At 41.2% G+C, this 18,964-nt stretch overlaps 1 protein-coding gene across 2 annotated transcripts in view; it reads right to left on the reverse strand.

Moving 5' to 3' along the window:
• The window catches only part of UBE3D (ubiquitin protein ligase E3D), a 579,677-nt gene that overhangs the window by 127,765 nt on the left and 432,948 nt on the right, over positions 1–18,964 (reverse strand). The window contains exons 10-12 of one of the 2 annotated variants that reach the window (XM_028494988.2): positions 10,496–10,591; positions 8,157–8,179; positions 5,435–5,501 (exon numbers count right to left, since the gene is read on the reverse strand). In XM_028494988.2, coding sequence (XP_028350789.1) covers positions 5,447–5,501; positions 8,157–8,179; positions 10,496–10,591 — 174 coding nt within the window. In that variant the 3' untranslated portion in view covers positions 5,435–5,446. Of the gene's footprint in view, positions 1–5,434; positions 5,502–8,156; positions 8,180–10,495; positions 10,592–18,964 lie in introns of those variants that run through there. The other variant, XM_028494990.2, reaches the window with a different exon arrangement.

Consider the following 18,964-nt stretch of genomic DNA (forward strand, 5'->3'; position numbering starts at 1 on the left):
ACGAACTTGGTTGCAGCAAAATACACAATCATTACTAAAATACTTTTCAATTTCTGATCCAGATCACGTGCACAGAAGGGGTAGCTCTCTGCTGGTAAAAATATTCTGTATCTTGATCAAATTTGTGGTTACAGAGATGTATAAATATGTCAAAATTCATTGAGCTCTAACACTAAAGATACATGCATTTCACTGTATACAGACTATACTTCCATCTAAAAAATAACTTTATCAAAATTATTTGGAAGCAAATTCCTTCTAGGCAAATGTATCCACACTAACTGAAATTCAGGGGTCAGCTTATTATGCTGAGTTCTGTTGAGAAACTCTTCTTTCCTGTGTTTTTTAATTACTGTAGTGAAAGAAATCAGAAAACCCAGTCTGTTAAATCATGTTCAAAGCCATTTTCAGGTCAAATAAGCTCACAATTGAAAATCCAGAAAAAGATAACATTAACTTTACATTCAACATAAATACTAAAATGACATATATTCATGTATATAAAGGTATGCATGTATATACAAGTATATAATTTGATTATTTTTATGCAGTTTTTGCATTTTAGGTTTGAGAAAATTAAAAAAAAATTCTAGCTAAAACCATTAAAAATTAATTCAATCAATTCCTCAAGTATATTCTTATGGTGACATCAAATTGAGACCAATATTTGACATCCCAGACTTGGTGCCCCTGATGAGCTTTAGGTAATAATATGAGTTCATCAAGGGCTTCTTAAATCACAAAAGAACTACTGTACTGTTAACTATATTTTACTACATTTCAATTCTTAATGTAACTGTTGTTCTCTATATAGTGCAAAAGGCCATTCCTTTAAAAAAAAAATTCCATTAACCAGAATATTCTGTTTTTCAGGAAGTCTAGCTAAAGAAAGAAGATAGCATAATATTAAAGAACTTTAGAAGTATAAATATTATTATTAATGACAATTTACTTCAGTTGCAAAGTGAAACGAGTATCTATGTTTACTAAGAGCTTTAGCTGGAAGCTTTGTGACTTGAGCTGTAATCCTAGCAGCTGTCTCCGGCTGAACAAGCTGTCTTCATGTGAGCCTGCCCTTCAAGTGAGCCATCGCAGTGGTTCAGGAATTGGTGGTGATGAAACACTATTGACCATTGTCCAAGAGATTCCCTATTGGAATTACACGTAGCACTCTAGGTGACTTTGCTTTCTTTCTCTCTTAGCCTCCCTTTCCTTCAAGTGACTTTCTCCCAAATCCAAGTCCCTGCCCATTAAACACCATAGGTGAGTTCATGACTGTCTTTGCAATTAAGGGAAAAAATCACTTGGTAATATAACTCCATTATTTCTTCTGTGTTTGCAGACAGCGCTGCCCCGCACAGCTGTGGGTTCATCAAGAACTGCTATGTCTGTGACCAGTCTCTTTCTCATCCTGGAGCCTGTGTTAGCATCTGATGCTACACACGCCCAAAGCAAGGTATGTGTGGAAAGGGTGAACCACCAGGGAGAAAGATCTGACGCCTCTGCCTTCATGGGAATCCTTCCTTCCTTACTCATAGGCAGCCAGTAACTTCAGTACTTTGAGGATGTCCAAAGGCCCTAACGCAGTGCTCCACCATGTCTGCCCTCTTCTAAAGCAAACTATCCCTCGAAATAATCTCTTTTCTTCCCCTCACATCCTGATTACAGTCAGGGTCCCAGGTTCTGAGCATAATTAACTAGATAAATCCTTGTAAAGTAGAATAATTGTTAGGCCCGGACTTCACAGCACTACTTATGAAAATTGAATCCTAATTAGTAGAAAAGTGTCAAGGGTAAGGTACATATTTCTTGGCACAAGCCTCTTGTTCCATGCCTATTCTGGATCCCAGCTAAGGAGTTTCCCCATTTTTCCCCACATTCTGCTGACTTACCAAAAGAATAAGGTTCAGTGACTTAAAAGCCCGTTTAGAAACTTGCCAATCAGTATTACAATGGGTTGAGAGTTGGTGTTTGGGGAGAAAACGGGTGGACATTTTCATTTGTTTGCATGATATTATTGTTGAGCAGGGATGCTCTGGGTGTCTGCATTGGCTCAGCCTTCTAGTTTTTAAAATACCAAAAACTTGGTATTTGTAAAGAGTCACTGCCCTAAGCCCCTTCAAGGACGTCCTGTTTTCCCTGGACCCTGTCCCAGGCCCCCCAAACTCCCTAGGGTCCAGCAATTTGAGGGTTAACGTCTGGGATGTCACAGTAGGGGGCCTCGGAGGCCCTGCTCCAGCACTGGGATGGGTGTCTATTCTAATCGGTCGGTGCCCACAGGGCACCGGTTTATTCTTAATGTCAGGTGAGGAGATCTTATAACTGTATCCTTTTTTTTTTTTCTTGCTAATCAACTGTGCATACAGAGTCAACTCTGAGTTAGCCATATCAATGGCCAACTGATAGTTTAAAATACAGGAAACCACATAAAATGCTTTTCCAGTTTATTTTGGAATGTGTTTTGTGATTTTCGGCAAGTTCAAATTCTTCACTATACTTTTATGCTAGTATCAAAAGTCAGTAATACAAAGTAAGTTATTATTTCCCAAATACTCCAGATAAATAGCGCCCAAGGGAAAGGGAGGGTATAAACAAGTACTATGGGGCACTTTTCTACGCCTGGCTTTGTTATCTCACTAAATTCTTATGAAATTCCTCTAGGAATCACTATTCCCTTTTCTGACATGGGCAACTGAACGCTCCAAGTCGTATCTAACATGCCACAGCTCTCTCAGCACTAGCACAAAGATAAGCTATTTTGTGCTCTCCAAAAAAATGTGAGAAACATGAGCGTGCCCATTTTATTTTGGGAAACCTAGACTCGGAAAGCTTAAGTAGCTTGCTCAGGACTACACACTAAATGGGGAACGGATCTTAGGTGAGAATTGAGGTTTTTATATCCCACATCCTGGGAATATGGTCTTGGCAGTATCAAAACTGTACTATTGGAAAAACAGATTCTTTTCAGGCTCTCTTCTCCTACTTCAAGATACCTCTCGGCTGCAGCAGGGCTCCTGTGTGCTTCCTCTACTCTCCATCTCCTCAACCACAGTCCCCACCAGAGCTCATCAGAGCCTTATTGTATGTGTCCACTTCAGAGAATGCCCATCCCTCAGGGCTGTGGGTCAGCGCACACAACGCACTCACGCATACACACACACACACACACACACACACACAAACACACACTCCCCTTTCCTCACTTCAGGAGGATTTTGATTAGCTGGGATTTTAAAGGATCTCAGAACCTTTCCTTGTCTTAGGACGAGGCATCATTTTCTGTTGCTCACAGCCTCCCCAGGGCAGAGAGGAGAGTTTAATGTTTGCAGCTCTGAGAGAGGAAGCCTGTTCCTACCAGTATGCAAACTCTCATTCTTCCCCTTGTCCGGGTAAACAAATTAATCTAATCATGAAAGGACGGGCTAAATAAGAAGAGGCGGAGGGAGAAAGAGAAGGTGCAGGTGGAGAAAGACAGAGTTGAGGAGGGGAAAAGGCAAAAAGAAAGACTCCAAACACAGATTGCCATGGAAGAAGAAAGAATGTTCCCAAGCGTGAAGGACTCTTCTTTCAGAAGAGAACTACTTCTGGCTGCAAAATAAGCCGCCTACTGTTAGACTCTTTAACTCTGTCCAGTCTCCAGGGCTCCTATCCAAATCAATTTCATTCTTTTGTCAGGGTCCTCTCCTCTCCAGCTACCCGTCTCCATAGGTCCTCTTTGAAGGAGCGCTGGGCACTGAAGCATTAATATCCTTCTTCCCGGCTGCCTTGGGTTCTTAAGACCAATCTCTCGCAGAAGCAGCTTATCCAGGGACTTTGGGAGTGAGACCTAATTAGCAAGGGCCATCCTCAATACTATCGAGAAAGCCCCGAACAAATGAAAATGCCAAGCCTGTTTTAAATAAAGAGCTGTTCCTGTAACTGTTCATTCCACAATTACCATGTTATGTAGCTTTGGCAATGAATCTCCCTACTTATATTTTTCTCTAGAAAATCTGCTTTTTAGGAAGCACTTACACATGCCATGATTTAGTAAATAAAATTTGCCTGAGATGCAAACCAGCTATTTAGCTAGAATCCCCAAAACGACAGAACCATCTAGAGTATTAGCTCCAGAGGACATAATTGAGATCACGTAGTCAACCTTTGAATTTTTAGGTGAGAAAACTGAGGCACCAAAGGCCCGAAGGAATCTCCCTGCTGCCCGACACAGTTAGTTACTGGTGATGCCAAGAGTAGAAATCAGATCTGAGTTCTGGTCCAATGATCTAATCTCCCTCATTGTAAAATTTAAAGATAGATAAAGCCTGAAAAGGTTTACATTTAGAACAATGTGAAACAATCTTACATTTATAATAAGCTCACAAGCATAAACATATGACCACTTTTCAAATTCCGGTTCTCTTTCCCTTCCACCACGCAGGCTTTTTATTAAGAAATACAAGCTATTCTTCATGTAAATTTAGCAAACCTTGAAAAGGAAATATGCTGCTTCAGAAATCATAAACAATGTGCTTTATAGTCAAGTCTGCACGTTTGGAGTTATCCGTTCTTCTAACTTATCTTGACATTTTTCTCTTCCATTACTATGGATAATTGTGTGTTGGCTAAACTAAAAAAATAAAAATAAACTTATGACAACTTTTTAAAACGTTGTTTTTACATTTTCCCCAAAATATCCATTGGCATTTAATCATGGCCCCATGCATCTCCTTGCTTAATCTTCTTCATTCCAGATTTGAACTTGGCTGTAACCCCATACTACCTTGCTTCTTCTACTTTGTTCGTACTTCATCCCCTTTCACTTTCACTGATTTTTTTCCGCCAAATACTCCCAAAATATGAGCGCTCTCCAAGGCTGTGCTCTTAACCCCTCTGGGCAACAACCATTTCATCTTGTTTCTTAGCTTCGCCCCTTTGAAAATAAATCATCACCTTTATGTATTCCTCTTCCCCAAATTCAGTTCTCCATAATTACCCATGGTCCCTTCTCCTTTGTCACATATATGGTTAGTTACACAATCTGAACACTCTGCTTTCCATTTAATTTCAATTTAAGTCAGCTTAAATATTTTCTACCCATATTCTGTGTAAAGCTCTGTGCTAGGCTCTATGTGGCGACCAAGTTGTATTCCCTCCCCAAGGTCAACCAGGCATGTACTCTTCAGAAAGGTAAAATGGACTTGATACAGTGTCTCTAGAGGTATTTATGAGGAGTAAGTGAAGTAGTGTATGTAGTCCTTAGTGTATATTACCTGATACTACATAACTTTTAATATTATTGAGAAAACATTTCTTTGATCCTCTCCAGCCCTAAAACGCTGTGACAAAAATATATATTGATAGAATACAGGGCTAGATGTGTTCAGAGCAATAGGAAACCTAGCAGACACCATTTCAACAAATGATTCAACATCACCAGTAATGAGATATCATTTACCTCTTGATGTCATGACTGAGAAGAGCACATCACTTTTGTGATATTCTTGCCATAAATATATAACCTGAATCAAATTATGAGAAAACATTAGACAAAAGCAGAAAAAAAACCCCAAACATTCTACAAAATAACTGTTCAGACTCTTCAAAAGTGTCAAGGTCATGATAAACAAAGACTGGGGAGCTGTCTCTAGTTGGAGAAAATTAAAGCATGCCAGATAAGGACGAGATAAGGGACATTAGTGGGACAATGGTTGGAATCTCAGCAAAGTCTGTAGATTAGTTAAATGGCGTTGGGTCACTGTTAATTTCCTGGTTCTCATCATTATGCTATGGCTATTTAAGTTATTGTGATTTGGGGAAGCTGGGTGAACAGAGAACAGAATTCTTTGTACTATTTTTGCAATTTTGTTGCAAGTATGAAATGATTTCCAAATGAAAGGTTTTTGTTAAAAAAAAGAAATAGGAGCAACGTAAAATACAGATGTAAGATAAAGGAAAGAGAGAATTCTTCCTCCGTTTATGGGTCAAAGGGAGGGGAGGTGAATATAGCAGGATTCTGGAAAATGGAAGCATCTGGGCTGAGATTTGAGGCCACCGATATAGAGGAATGGTATTCTAAGCAAAGAAAGGCAGAATTACAAGCATCCAAACAAGCAAAAAGCAAGGTATATTTTGGATATAAGTAGTCACGCTCCTTCAGAATTCAAGGTCTTTGAGAGGGAAGCAGTGCACGAAAGCAGCCAAACAAGAATGTTCCTGTGTCTCTGTAGTCAGTTGCATAATGTGCCTCCCCTCAAAAACGTCCGTATCTCAACCCCCAGAACCTGTGAATATGTTAGTATACATGGTGTAAAAGACTCTGCAGATGTGATCAAGTTAAGGATCTTGAGATGGGGAGAGGACCCTGGATTATCTGGGTGGGCTCAGTATAATCGCAAGGGACCTTATAAGAAGGAGGAAAGACGACAAAGGCAGGAGGAGGAGGAGGGACAAAGGAAGCAGAGGTTGGAGTGAGATGTTTTGAAGATGGAAGAAGAGGCTGTGAGCCCGGGATGCAGATGGCCTCTTGAAACTGGAGAAGACAAGGAAACAGATTCCACCACCCCCCGATTCTTCCAGAAGGAATGCAGCTCTCTAGCATCTTTATTTTAGACTCCTGGCCTCTAGAACTGTACGAAAATAAATCTGTCCTGGTTTAGCCACTAAGTTTGTGCTCATTTGTTAAAGCAGCAACAGGAAACTAATACTCTCTACTGCCTTACTTTGGGCCATTTCAGTTTCCTCTCCATCTGGACTCCTCCTGTGGTCTCCTACCTGTTCTCTCTGCTTCTTCTCCATCCCTCCCTTCTACAAGATAATGTCAGATTTATTTTTCCCAAGCCCTGGACTGATTATGTCATTTCTCAAAGGAAGCTCTCAAGGGTCCCCACTACCTTCTAAAAAACACCCATACTTACTATCCTGGCATTAAAGAATTTGGCCCCAACATACATTTTCACCTTTCTCTGTATTTCTCTACAGCATTAAGTTTTCACCCAGGCAAATGGATTTAGTCAGTCTCCAAAGCTCTCCTCCTTTATTTCAGAATGCCAGTTTTGAAGGTCCAGGTGATGTCCTCACTCTCCATATCCTAGCCCCCACAGTGATGTCTCTCTCCACTGAACTTCTACAGTCTTTATTGACTCTACTCTGAGACCCTCATGCCATCGGTTCTTAGTGTCCAGACCCAAAGTAAAGGGCCCCCAGCACTCACAAACAGCCTCAATGTTTGAGAACTGAAACATGGAAAAATCCCAACGAATGGATTGATTGCCATTTGAAGACATGATTCAGGATTTTATAAGTATGTGTGAATCTGGGAGGCCGATTTAGTAAACACTCAAGTCAGTGAAGGTGTATCAGATAGAATTCTGGAAGCAAGAGTAAAACTAATAAAGAAAAAAAGATCCAGACACCTGCTCTAATGGTGCTGTAGCTCTGTGGTCATGTTTTCTGGGTTCAAATCCTGGATCTTTTGCTGGGCAGTTTTATTCCCATCGCCGAGACCACTACTGATTAAAATAACCGACTGTCCTCACTCAGGATGTTATCATAAGCAAACCTTCCAACTAAAGAATTTGGTTTCACACATAGGTCTTCCTACCAAGACAGGATCTACTGGCATGAACAATGGTCCCCATTATAAATTTCTAAAGTGTCATTCAGGTTCATACATCAGTCTCTTGTGAATCTAGTTATTAAGCCAATCACTTAGGCTAAGTCCAAAATTACATAAGGAGCTGAAGCAATTTGCTGTATCGCTCCAGCCAATGACAGTAACTTTACGTGATCTGCATCTGAGTTATTCAGACTGGTTGTCTGTAATGATCAAAGCCACCAGACTACTGCTCAGTTTTTCACTGTAATTTGCATAGATAGCCTCCTGGTGCACCTGGCACTGTCCCTGGAAGTGCTGGGCAGCTGCTTCAGGGAAAAGAGTAACAGCTGCGAAGCTTAAATCATTTCATGTTTTAGTAAGATGACAACAACATGATATGCAAACAGCAGACGGGAAGCTCCTTTTGGACAATGCTTGTTGAAAATGCAGAACAGCAAAGAACCATGCAATACAGTTGTGTGCTTTAAACGCCAGAGATAGAAGCCAGAGACACCCTCAGAGGAACTTGGTGGTCTACAGTTTCATAGTGTTGCCAAGAGTACACTACCTTAGCACATACCTTGAATCCCCTAAATCTTGTGCCTAAATGAAACAGAAGAGAATTAAGAAGCGCTTTAGTCTGATTGATGATTCCCTTCATTTTCTGGTATTAACAGTTCTATTAATTAACGTGCCCGTGAACACTTCTTGATGGAGCCCCTCTGTATTCTTTTTACTGAAATTCCCTCTTTGGTAAATGATTGTAGAATCACAGAAAGTCCCAAAACAAAACACACGTATCTAGCAAAAAATATTTTTTGGACGATCCCATGCTTATTTGCGTAATTTCTCCTTACACTATAAGTAGTATGCCACTGCCAATCAGTCCAACCAATCATGAGATCAAACTCGTAAAAACTCAGTCTTTAGAAAGGAGACTACTCAATTCAGAAAGCCTCAGATTACCAGAAATTCAGAGGCAGTGGAGGCTGACAAATGTGACAAGCGCTCTAGCTGACCTTTAAGTGGTTTTGATGAAGAAAAGGGCAGCTCACTTGAGTAGCAGAAAGAAGCGCTCCCCTTAGCGAAAATATCTGGCAAGCACTGGACAAGCACCTGTCAGAGGGCCTGCACTTCTGCTAGTTTTGGATTTGAAAGCAAAGGTCTCTGTTTAAATCCAAATATCCCAGCCACGGCAATACCTCCCCACATACCAGCCAGATCCTTCCAAAATCCGACCTAAAACTCTCTCTGATCAACTATAATAAGTTATTTACTTGCTTAAAAATCACCAGCAGATTCCCATCGTCAGGATTCTAACATGGAATCCTGACACTTTCTTAATGTGGTCTTTCATCCTTTGACCTTGATGGATATTTTCTTCTTTCTCACTCTTTAAAAGATTTGTTTAGTAAAGTTTTTCCAATTATAAAAGTAATATGTGGTTATTATAGGCACATTGAAATACAAAGATGTATAAATATTAAAAGAAAAATCAACAACCCCAAATAACCACTATTATTCATATTTCATTTTATTTCCTGGCACTTGTTTTTTACTCCGTGGATACATATTCTTCCCAGGCCCCTATCTTTCTCCTTTTGTTCTCTTCTATATTAGACCTTTACTCTAAGCATATTTTCATGAAAATTTCTACCCCTACTGCTTAGGAATTCATTAGAAAGGGATCATAATAAAACCATTTTAGTCTATGTTATTAAAGATAGCTAGCTTATAAGAGTATGATACTTTTTACATTAGCCAACATTTCCCACTGTTTTCTTATCTTTTTTCTTCTCCCATTTATTCAAGGACATCTACTGCCTTGGGATATGGTTGTTAGAACAAAATCCAGGGGAAAAAAAAAAAGTCTTATTCTTGACTCTTGAGCTTCAAACACCCAAATCTTTGAGGACCTCATTACATAAGCTTATAACCATAAAGTTTGGATCTAGAAGATTCGTAGGACAACCAACTTGTCCTGGCTTGCCCAAGACTATTCTGGTTTAAAAAAGGAAAGTCTCATGTCCTGAGAATACCCTCAGTCCCAGGCAAATCAGGACAGCTGGTCACCCTAGCAAGAGCCAGTTTTATTGCCTCTTGTTTAGCTAAATATTCCATAGCATTGGAGGGAAAGCATCTTGGAAAGCAAGAGTCCCTGAGGTGGGACTCTGTGACTTACTGGGAGTCGAGCCCTGGAAGGATTGATAGGATGGCAGGTGGGTTAGGGAATTTGAGAGGAGAACCTGTCTGCTGTTCTTCCTTCAGTAATGTCCAGAAAGCAGCCAGTGGACCAAGAGATAGAGAGGAAAAAATTCTGCTTATCTGCATTTTTTCCCCTGAGAAATAGGAACTAAGAAAGGAAGTATGAAGAGAACTATAGAGGAAATGGCAGCTTAGGGAAATGGGAAAGGGCACTGACCGGGGACAGTAACCACGGCACAGCTGGTGGCCCTGCAGAGGGTAGGCGACCAGGCCAGTCAACACAACAATGCTGTTGCCTCCAACTATATCTGGCAGCCCGCCCCGTCGCCCGGGGCTCATGAGAGGGCCCTTGAAATGACTGGCCATGGGTCCCCAGAGCACAGTTGAAAAGCCATTCCCCTAGTTGAACCCCCTCATTTTACAGATAAAGAAACAGAGTCCCAGAGGAATACAAAATATAGTCAAGGTCATTCACTTAGCAGTAGAGTCAGAACTAAAAACCAAGATTCTAAACTGGTCATGGTCATTAATTATTTGAAATAATATAACCATTCTTGCACTTATTTTATGGGTATAAGTAGAAATGTTTCCAAAGTGTAGGATCTTGAGATTTTACCCTATTGACAAACTAACAAATGGGCCTGTTACTATTTCATGGATGCTGACAAAACGCACAAGACCCCTGGGTCAGAAGCAAAGGACTTCATTACTCACGGCAAAAGCAGCGGCCAGAGCCTCACAGCCGCTTGCTTCAGGCCTCCCTCCTTCCCAGGTTACGTGGGCGCTAGACAAAGGGCTCAGGATGGATGCCTGCAAACAAAATGGGTTGAGTTTAGAGGACAGAAACGCTGAGCTTGGGGATTCACTTTCTTTGTGGTAAGCAGAAGCAACCTGGCCTTGCTTTTGGGGAAGACAGTACAGTAAGTCCCCTACATACGAACCTTTAAGTTGCGAACTTTCAAAGACGCAAACGTGCATCCGGTTCCAGCAAGGAACCAGAACCTGTCCCGTCAGCGTCAGGCGTGAGTGACATTGCAGCCTGCCCTCTGTCTCCTGTTGCTGACGATCCTTCGGCTCTACCATCTCCCACCTCCTCCCCCTCCTCCAGTCAGTAACTCTTCCTGCCTCCTCACTCGGTGCCAGCCCCTGGATGCCAGCTGTTGTGCTGTACTACTGTACTTTTCAAGGTACTGTACTGTAAGATTAAAAATGTTTTATTTTTTTAATGTACCGCTTGTGTGAAAAGTATTATAAACCTATTACAGCACTGTATAGCTGATTGTGTTAGTTGGGTACCTAGGCTAACTTTGACAGACTTAAACAAATTGGACTTAACGAACGCGCTCTCAGAACGGAACTCGTTCATACGTAGGGGACTTACTGTACCTGATATCTCAAGATTGCTTGAGATAAGTCTGATAAGTGGTGTAGTAAAGAGTAGTAAGGGTCTTGCATCTTTTTTTTTTTTTTTTTTTTTTTTTGCGGTACGCGGGCCTCTCACTGCTGTGGCCTCTCCCGTTACGGAGCACGGGCTCTGGACGCGCAGGCTCAGTGGCCATGGCTCACGGGCCCAGCTGCTCCGCGGCATGTGGGATCCTCCCGGACCGGGGCTCGAACCCGCGTCCCCTGCATCGGCAGGCGGACTCTCAACCACTGCGCCACCAGGGAAGCCCGGCCTTGCATTCTTGTCCCACCCGGCAAGAAGGTGCAGGGACGCTCAGGGCTCATGGCGGACTGCCCCTCCCAGTAACTATCCTTTAAACCAGATGGAGAAACAAACCAAATTGGCTTTATGGCAACATATTGCCCATCAGTTTTCCCAGTCCTTCCAAAGCCTGAGATTTGACTTACCACGTTATAGGAAATACAATGTTTTCCAAACACTGTGGTACTTTCTAAACACTGTATGTACTTCTATAACTACTTATTCTACAGATCAGCGTTCAAGTATGGCTGCTACACGAGTGACATTCCAAATACGTTAACATGGGCACCAGTCAGCACAGAAGCGGGCTGTGAACAAGTATACTGCCTGATCTTAGCGGCTGCTAAATTCTACTGAGAACTCACGCTCGCGCTTGACTTCGAATACAGGAAGTCAAACACCGAGAATTTGCTGGAGTACATAAAAAATGGACAGACATGTGAACGCATGTTAGTGATGAGGCAGACATGTGAACGCATGTTAGTGATCACAGTCCTGGTCTGTTTGATCTAATTCAATTGGAAGTCAACCCAGAAAATAACTTTATGGCTCCCTAAAATCCTATTATACTCCCCATTTTCAAATGAATATGAAGAAACCTGTTTGCACAGAAATGAGCTTGTTTGGAAGAGGCCAGGGTAAAGGATGGCTTCAGCTAAAAGGAATTTTCTAGGGAGCAGCTGTTTGAGAAAGGTCAAAGAATTCTTTCAATTAAAAAAAAAAGGAAAAATAATTTTAGGGGATGTTTTTGTAGTCTTATGAGTGACTAAAGCTCTGGGGATGACACAGTGGCACTTAAGATGCTTCTTTGACATATTGTCAATGGAGTCTGTCTCTCCAGGAGGTAAGATATAATTGACAGTGTGAAAAATTTCCCAAAGATATTATGTAATTTTTGCACTCATTTGGAAGAAATGCTAAGGCTCATGCATGGCTCACAGCCACTCAATCAGCTGCCTGCAATCCCAGAAACATCTCAAGGAGAAACTTCTTGCTTACTTTTCTCTCATCCTCTTAAGGAAAATTATTTTATGATTTGTTTCTTGGGAGTTTCCCTCAACAACATCTTCCTCACAACCTTAGAACATCCCAATGAGAAAGGCACAAATGACCTCGCCTGGTGAGTGGAAAAAAACAAAGTACAAAAATGAAGTGCTGTGAGATTCACTAAGTTCCAGTTGTGTGGGAGGAGGATGTATGAACACTGATCTGCAGAGCTATGTTAATTTCAATTATCTGGACAATTTCTCATGTCTCTACTTCACAGACCTGGAACCACTGAGTCAGCAGAGTAAGAGGCAAGAGACAATGTCTCAAATCTTCACTAAACCCTTGTTACCACCGCATCACCAGTCTTAAAATAAGGAAAAGCAATTTACACTGGGGTGCATGTATCCTTTTGAACCTTGAATGGATAAGAAGATGCGGTACATATATACCATGGAATATTACTCAGCCATTAAAAAGAATGAAATAATATCATCTGCAGCAACATGGATGGATCTAGAGATTATCACACTAAGTGAGGTCAGTCAGAAAGACAAATATCCTATGAGATCACTTATATGTGGAACCTAAAAAAAAGATACATACAAATGAACTTATTTACAAAACAAACAGACTCAATGACTTAGAGAACAAACTTATGGTTACTAGAGGGGAAGGGTAGAGGGGAGAGATATATTGGGAGTTTGGAATTGACATGTACACACTGCTATATTTAAAGTAGATAACCAACAAGGACCTACTGTATAGCACAGAGATCTCCACTCAATACTCTGTATTAACCTAAATGGGAAAAGAATTTGAAAAAGTATAGATACATGTATATGTATAATTAAATCACTTTGCTGTACACCTGAAACTAACACAACATTGTTAATCAACTATACTCCAAGATAAAATAAAAATTAAAACAATAAATAAATAAATAAAAAAGAAAAGCACATTCACCAAGGGATGGGCACCAAATGAGGCATTTTCACACACTGTAACATTTTATCCCTACAACAACCCTATGTGGTGGTGTTTTACTTCTCTTCTGCAGATCAGAACCCAAAAGAACACATCATACTTTCTGAACTCTTCAGAATTATATAGCCAGAAAAGCTGAAAGGAAACTATGAATTCAGCATGCATAGTTGCGCTTTTCAATTTAGAATTGGTTTTACATTAAATTACATGTGGCGGCATAGCGGCAGAAGAAGTGAGATGGTAATCTGTTTAGTATTTATTTTTTAACACCTTTGTTAGTTTCTACTTTATAACAAAGTGAATCAGCTATACATATACATATATCCCCATATCTCCTCCCTCTTGCGTCTCCCTCCCACCCTCCCTATCCCACCCCTCTAGGTGGTCCCAAAGCACCGAGCTGATCTCCCTGTGCTATGTGGCTGCTTCCCACTAGCTATCTATTCTTTTTAGTACTGATGAGTTCTAAAGATCTTAACCAGCCCTGGTCAACTGCAAAATACGGTGATATTTTAGTTTCTGTGTCTGCCATAACAAATCATCACAGAATTCGGAGCCTAAAACCACAGATGCTTATTCTACCACAGTTCTGGAGGCCAGAAGTCTGAAATCAAGGTATCAGAGGGGCTGCATTCTTCCAAAGGCTCTAGGAGAGAATCCTTCCCTACCTCTTCCAGGAAGCCCTTGTGGCTCCGGGTGTTTCTTGGCTTGTGGTTGCATCATTCCCATCTCTGCTTCCATCTTCACATAGCCTTCTCCTCTTTGCCTGTGTCTTCTCTTCCGTCTCTTATAAGGACACTTTTCACTGGATTTGGGGACCATCCAGATAGTCCAGGATGATATCATCTCGAGATCCTTAATAAGGTCACACTCATAGGTTCTAGGGGGTAGGACTTGGACATATCCTTTGGAGATTCACCATTCAACCCACTATAGGTGGGGTTAGACAAGATAACTTAAAAGTCTCCTGTTCTTGTATTAATAGCATTTGCAAATAACTAATAAAAACAATCTGAAAATACAATAAGCCATGTAAACAAAAAGTCCATGAGGACAAAGGTTTTGTGTTTTCCCGCTTTGCTTTTGCTTTTCTCTGCCGATCCCAAGTACCTCGCACATACTAGATGCTCAGTGAACAGAGCTGAATGAAGGGGTTCACAGGTCACATATGAATGTGGAATGGGGTGGGGGTCATTCTAGAAGAGGAAGCATTTGAGCTAGTCTTCACTGATGAGTTGTTCACTGCTTCTGAATAAAGCCATGAAGCAAGATGGGATCTCAATTCTCAGTGCCCAGACTGAGAGAATAACTAGAAAGACCTGGGTAGGTAGAGAAATTTACTTGGTTGGAAAGTTTGTACCTAAGAAATGAAGCCAGGAGTCAAAATTTAAAGCCCAGAGAGGTATGGTAGAAATCAGCATTGTGATCCACTCCTGCGGGTAGATTGTAGTATGATTCTTTCAAGCGAAGACACCAAAATAAGTTAGGTGCGATACTGTGCGCAAGTTAATTTTTGCAGATTAAGACCCCAACCAGAGGTTGCGAGAGCCCTTTCGAGCAGGAGCTCTCAAGAATTAGGAAGCATCAAGATCCCAGTCAGGAGGACTGGAGCCCAGGGCTAGAATGCATTCTTAACCTGGTACAACTATAGTGCTATAAAGAAACTTGCGTGGAATCCCTGTTTTGCATACTGGAGAAATACAGGAGTTAAGAGAAGTCTGTGACTTAGTGGGCACGCATCCCTACAAGTTACCACACATATGCCACTAGGATGGGGGTTGTATTATTTTACGGCCTGTCCTGCCCAGGATCTTAGCTTAGGAAATGATGGGGCTGAGTCCTCAGAAGATGATTCTCCATGTCAGCAGCTAGACTGGACAAGGAAATAACTGACACACTGGGCAAATGAAAATATGGACAGAAGTACATTCCAGTCAGAGAAAACACATGATAAAAGGCACAGAATCAGGGAAAGACAAAACTTGCTTGAAAAGTGGTAGGTAACGCATGGCCAGCAGTTTGGAAACAAAACTGTAAAGTCCTGTAGGGGTCCAGTTGTGGATAGGGAAATGAAAACTAACATTTACTTACATACTTCATGTCATTTAATTTTATGGCAACCTTTCAGAGTTCCCTCAAAGAGTAAGAAACTAAAGTTTAGTTGGGTTAGGTAACTTGCTAGGCTTAATCAATGGAGCAGATGGGATTCCAATCCAGGGCTGTCTTCAAATAACAGACGCTTTCCATGGGATGTGAGACTAGACCTGCATTTTCCCTTCAGAAATTGACAAAGACCCCCCAGAAGTGATGAACACAATGAACAGCACAATACTGCACATGTGTATGTTTTAAAGAAGAGGAAAGGACACCAGAGGTAGGTACACCTGTTAAGAGATAATTGCAATGATCCAGGTACAAGAAGATAAGGCCTGGGCTTCCCTAGTGGCGCAGTGGTTAAGAATCCACCTGCCAATGCAGGGGACACAGGTTCAATCCCTGGTCCAGGAAGATCCCACGTGCCGTGGAGCAACTAAGCCCACGCGCCACAACTACTGAGCCTGTGCTCTAGAGCCTGTGAGCCACAGCTACTGAGCCCGCGTGCCACAACTACTGAAGCCCGTGCGCCTAGAGCCCACGCTCTGCAACAAGAGAAGCCACCGCAATGAGAAGCCCGCGCACAGCAACGAAGAGTAGCTCCTGCTCGCCGCAACTAGAGAAAGCCCGCACGTAGCAACAAAGACCCAATGAAGAAAGAAAGAAGGAAGGAAGGAAGGAAGGAAGGAAGGAAGGAAGGAAGGAAAAGAAAATGCATGGTATTAAAAATTTTTTTTTAAAAAGAAGATAAGTCCTGCACGAACATGGTAACAACAGGAATAACATACAAAGTTACACTGGCTGAAGTCAATACTGTATTTGTACCAGAAGTCCAAGTGATACATCTAAGCATGTAGACTTTAACTTTATAAAAAAGAAATTTACTTTAATGGCCTTAGGAGATGAGATGGAAGAAAAGAGAAGGCACTTGAAAGGACTCAAGACATTTAAGCCTCATTCTTGTTTTGGAAAAATCACTGCTTGATTTTTTTCCTCTTACTGAACAGAGAAAGACTTTAAAATATTAGAGACTTCAACATTTTAAATTTCAAATTTCATAAAGGTCATTAAGTAATTCCCCTACCTCCCAAATATCAGAAAATTCAACGTTTTTAATTTCAGATTTCATGAGGGTCATTTATTAATTCTCCTGCTTCCCAAAATGGTTTGATGATTTAAGAATGACACAGAGATAGTAAAGTTTTCAAATGAAAGGTGCTGTATCAATTGAAAATACTTATACTATCTTCATCTATTGAAATAAAGCGTAGCAGTGGGGTGTTCTGTAATTCAGAAGTGTGGATTTTAATTTAAAAATTGAAACCTGTTTTTGTAACTTTATTCTTCTAATGTCAAGTGTAGAGAGGGATAAAGATGGCAGGCAGCTAGTGAGCAGCTCGTGGTTCATTTGACTCAAATTTTTTAATCATTAAAAAAGGAATGAGGGGGCTTCCCTGGTGGCGCAGTGGTTGAGAGCCCGCCTGCCGATGCAGGGGACACGGGTTCGTGCCCCGGTCCGGGAGGATCCCACATGCCGCGGAGTGGCTGGGCCCGCGCGTCCAGAGCCTGTGCTCCGCAACGGGAGAGGCCACAGCAGTGAGAGGCCCGCCTACCACAAAAAAAAAAAAAAAAAAAAAAAAAAAAAAGGAATAAGTTATCTCACTGAGTGAAGCCCAAATGTGGACCTGACCCAGATGAGCAAAGCTCAACAAGAAGGAAGAAAACGTTGGTTGGAAGGATGGGTATTGGAGTCAGACTTTTCTGAGTTTGAATCTCAGCTCTGCCACTTACTACAGTGTATCCTCAACTATTTCCCTTGGTCTTATATTCCCTTATCTGTAAATTGAAGACAGTTATTCCTATCCCAGAGAGTCGCTTTAAGAATTAAATATCATACTACATATCAAATGCTTAGCAAAGTGCTGGGCTCATTGGAAGAGGTAACAATGGGCACTGTTATGGTTAAGTGAGATTGTTTTCTCTCTCTTTCACTGTGCTGCTGTCCGTGGAGATGCAGGATATTTGCAGAAGCCGGCAATCACACTCTTACTGGGATACCTGTAAGCAGGTTTTCTCTTCTCTAAAGCAGTCAATACAACATCCTCCAACCCACGCACCAGTAACTTTCTTTTTTCATTTGTTTCATAGACTGCAACTTCCAGTAACTCATTGTAGCTGGGAGTAAAAATTAGCAGGTGCATGGATTGCATCTGGCATGTGCTGACCACAGGAAGAAGGAGCAGAAAAGACAGGATGAGCCATGGGAATGGTAGATTCTGGAGGTTTTTCACACATGAAATCTGACAAGAGAAAACTGCAGATGGATTCAAATGAACAGGGTAATTTCTCTCCACATATCACAGAAGCACGCAGAACAAGCAGGAACAGGTTCGCTGCCAGCCAGGCAGATCCGCAATAGGTAAATGACAAGCAGGTGTGCAGATCACGTGCCCTCTGAGAGCCGAGGAGATTCCTCTGAGTCTCAGGTGAATGGTAAGGGGGGCCCAAGGGAAGCCTCCACTGGTGCTGGAATGAAAATACTCCTCACTGAAAGATAAGAATGCACAGAGAGAACAAGCTGAGGTCCGTAAAAGAATCTTGAAGATTAGAAAAAAGAAATACCGCCCAACTGATAAGTGAGCAAAAGACCTGGACATCTCACCAAAGAAGACATACAGACTGTACATAAGCACTTGGAAAGATGCTTCACATCACACGTCATTAGGGACATGAAAATGAAAACAAACGAAATACCACTACGTAGTTCTGAGAATGGCTAAAATAAAAATTTTTTTAAACTGAGGATTGGAGCAAAGAACACTCATTCATTGCTGGTGGGAATTCAAAAATGCTACAGCCACTTTGGAGGACAGTTTGGCGGCTTCTTACCAAGCTAAACAGAGTCTTACCATACAATATAGCAATCACGCTCCTAGGTGTCCTAGATAATCATATTCCCAACGGATCTGAAAACGTATGTCCACATGAAAACCCGTACATGAATGATTATAGCAGCTTTATTCAAACTGCCAAAAACTAGAAACAACCAAGATGTCCTTCAATAGATAAATGGATAAACAAATTGTGGTATAATTATTTGGTGATAAAATATGGAATGTTATTCAGTGATACAAGAAATGAGCTATCAAACCATGCAAAGACAAAGAATGTCTTAAGTGCATACTGCTAAGTGAAAGAAGCCATTCTGAAAAGCCTACATACTACAGGATTCCATTCATATGGCATTAACTATAGAAATTGTAAACAGATCAGTGGTTGCCAAGAATTCAGGGGCTTGGGAAAGGGTTGAATAGATGAAGCACAGGGGATTTTTTAAGGTGGTAGAACTACTCTGTATAATATTATAATGGTGGATACATGACATCATGCTTTTTTTTTTTTTTTTTTTT

Source organism: Physeter macrocephalus, chromosome 11, assembly GCF_002837175.3.
Source record: "Physeter macrocephalus isolate SW-GA chromosome 11, ASM283717v5, whole genome shotgun sequence".
NCBI classification, from domain to species: domain Eukaryota; kingdom Metazoa; phylum Chordata; class Mammalia; order Artiodactyla; family Physeteridae; genus Physeter; species Physeter macrocephalus.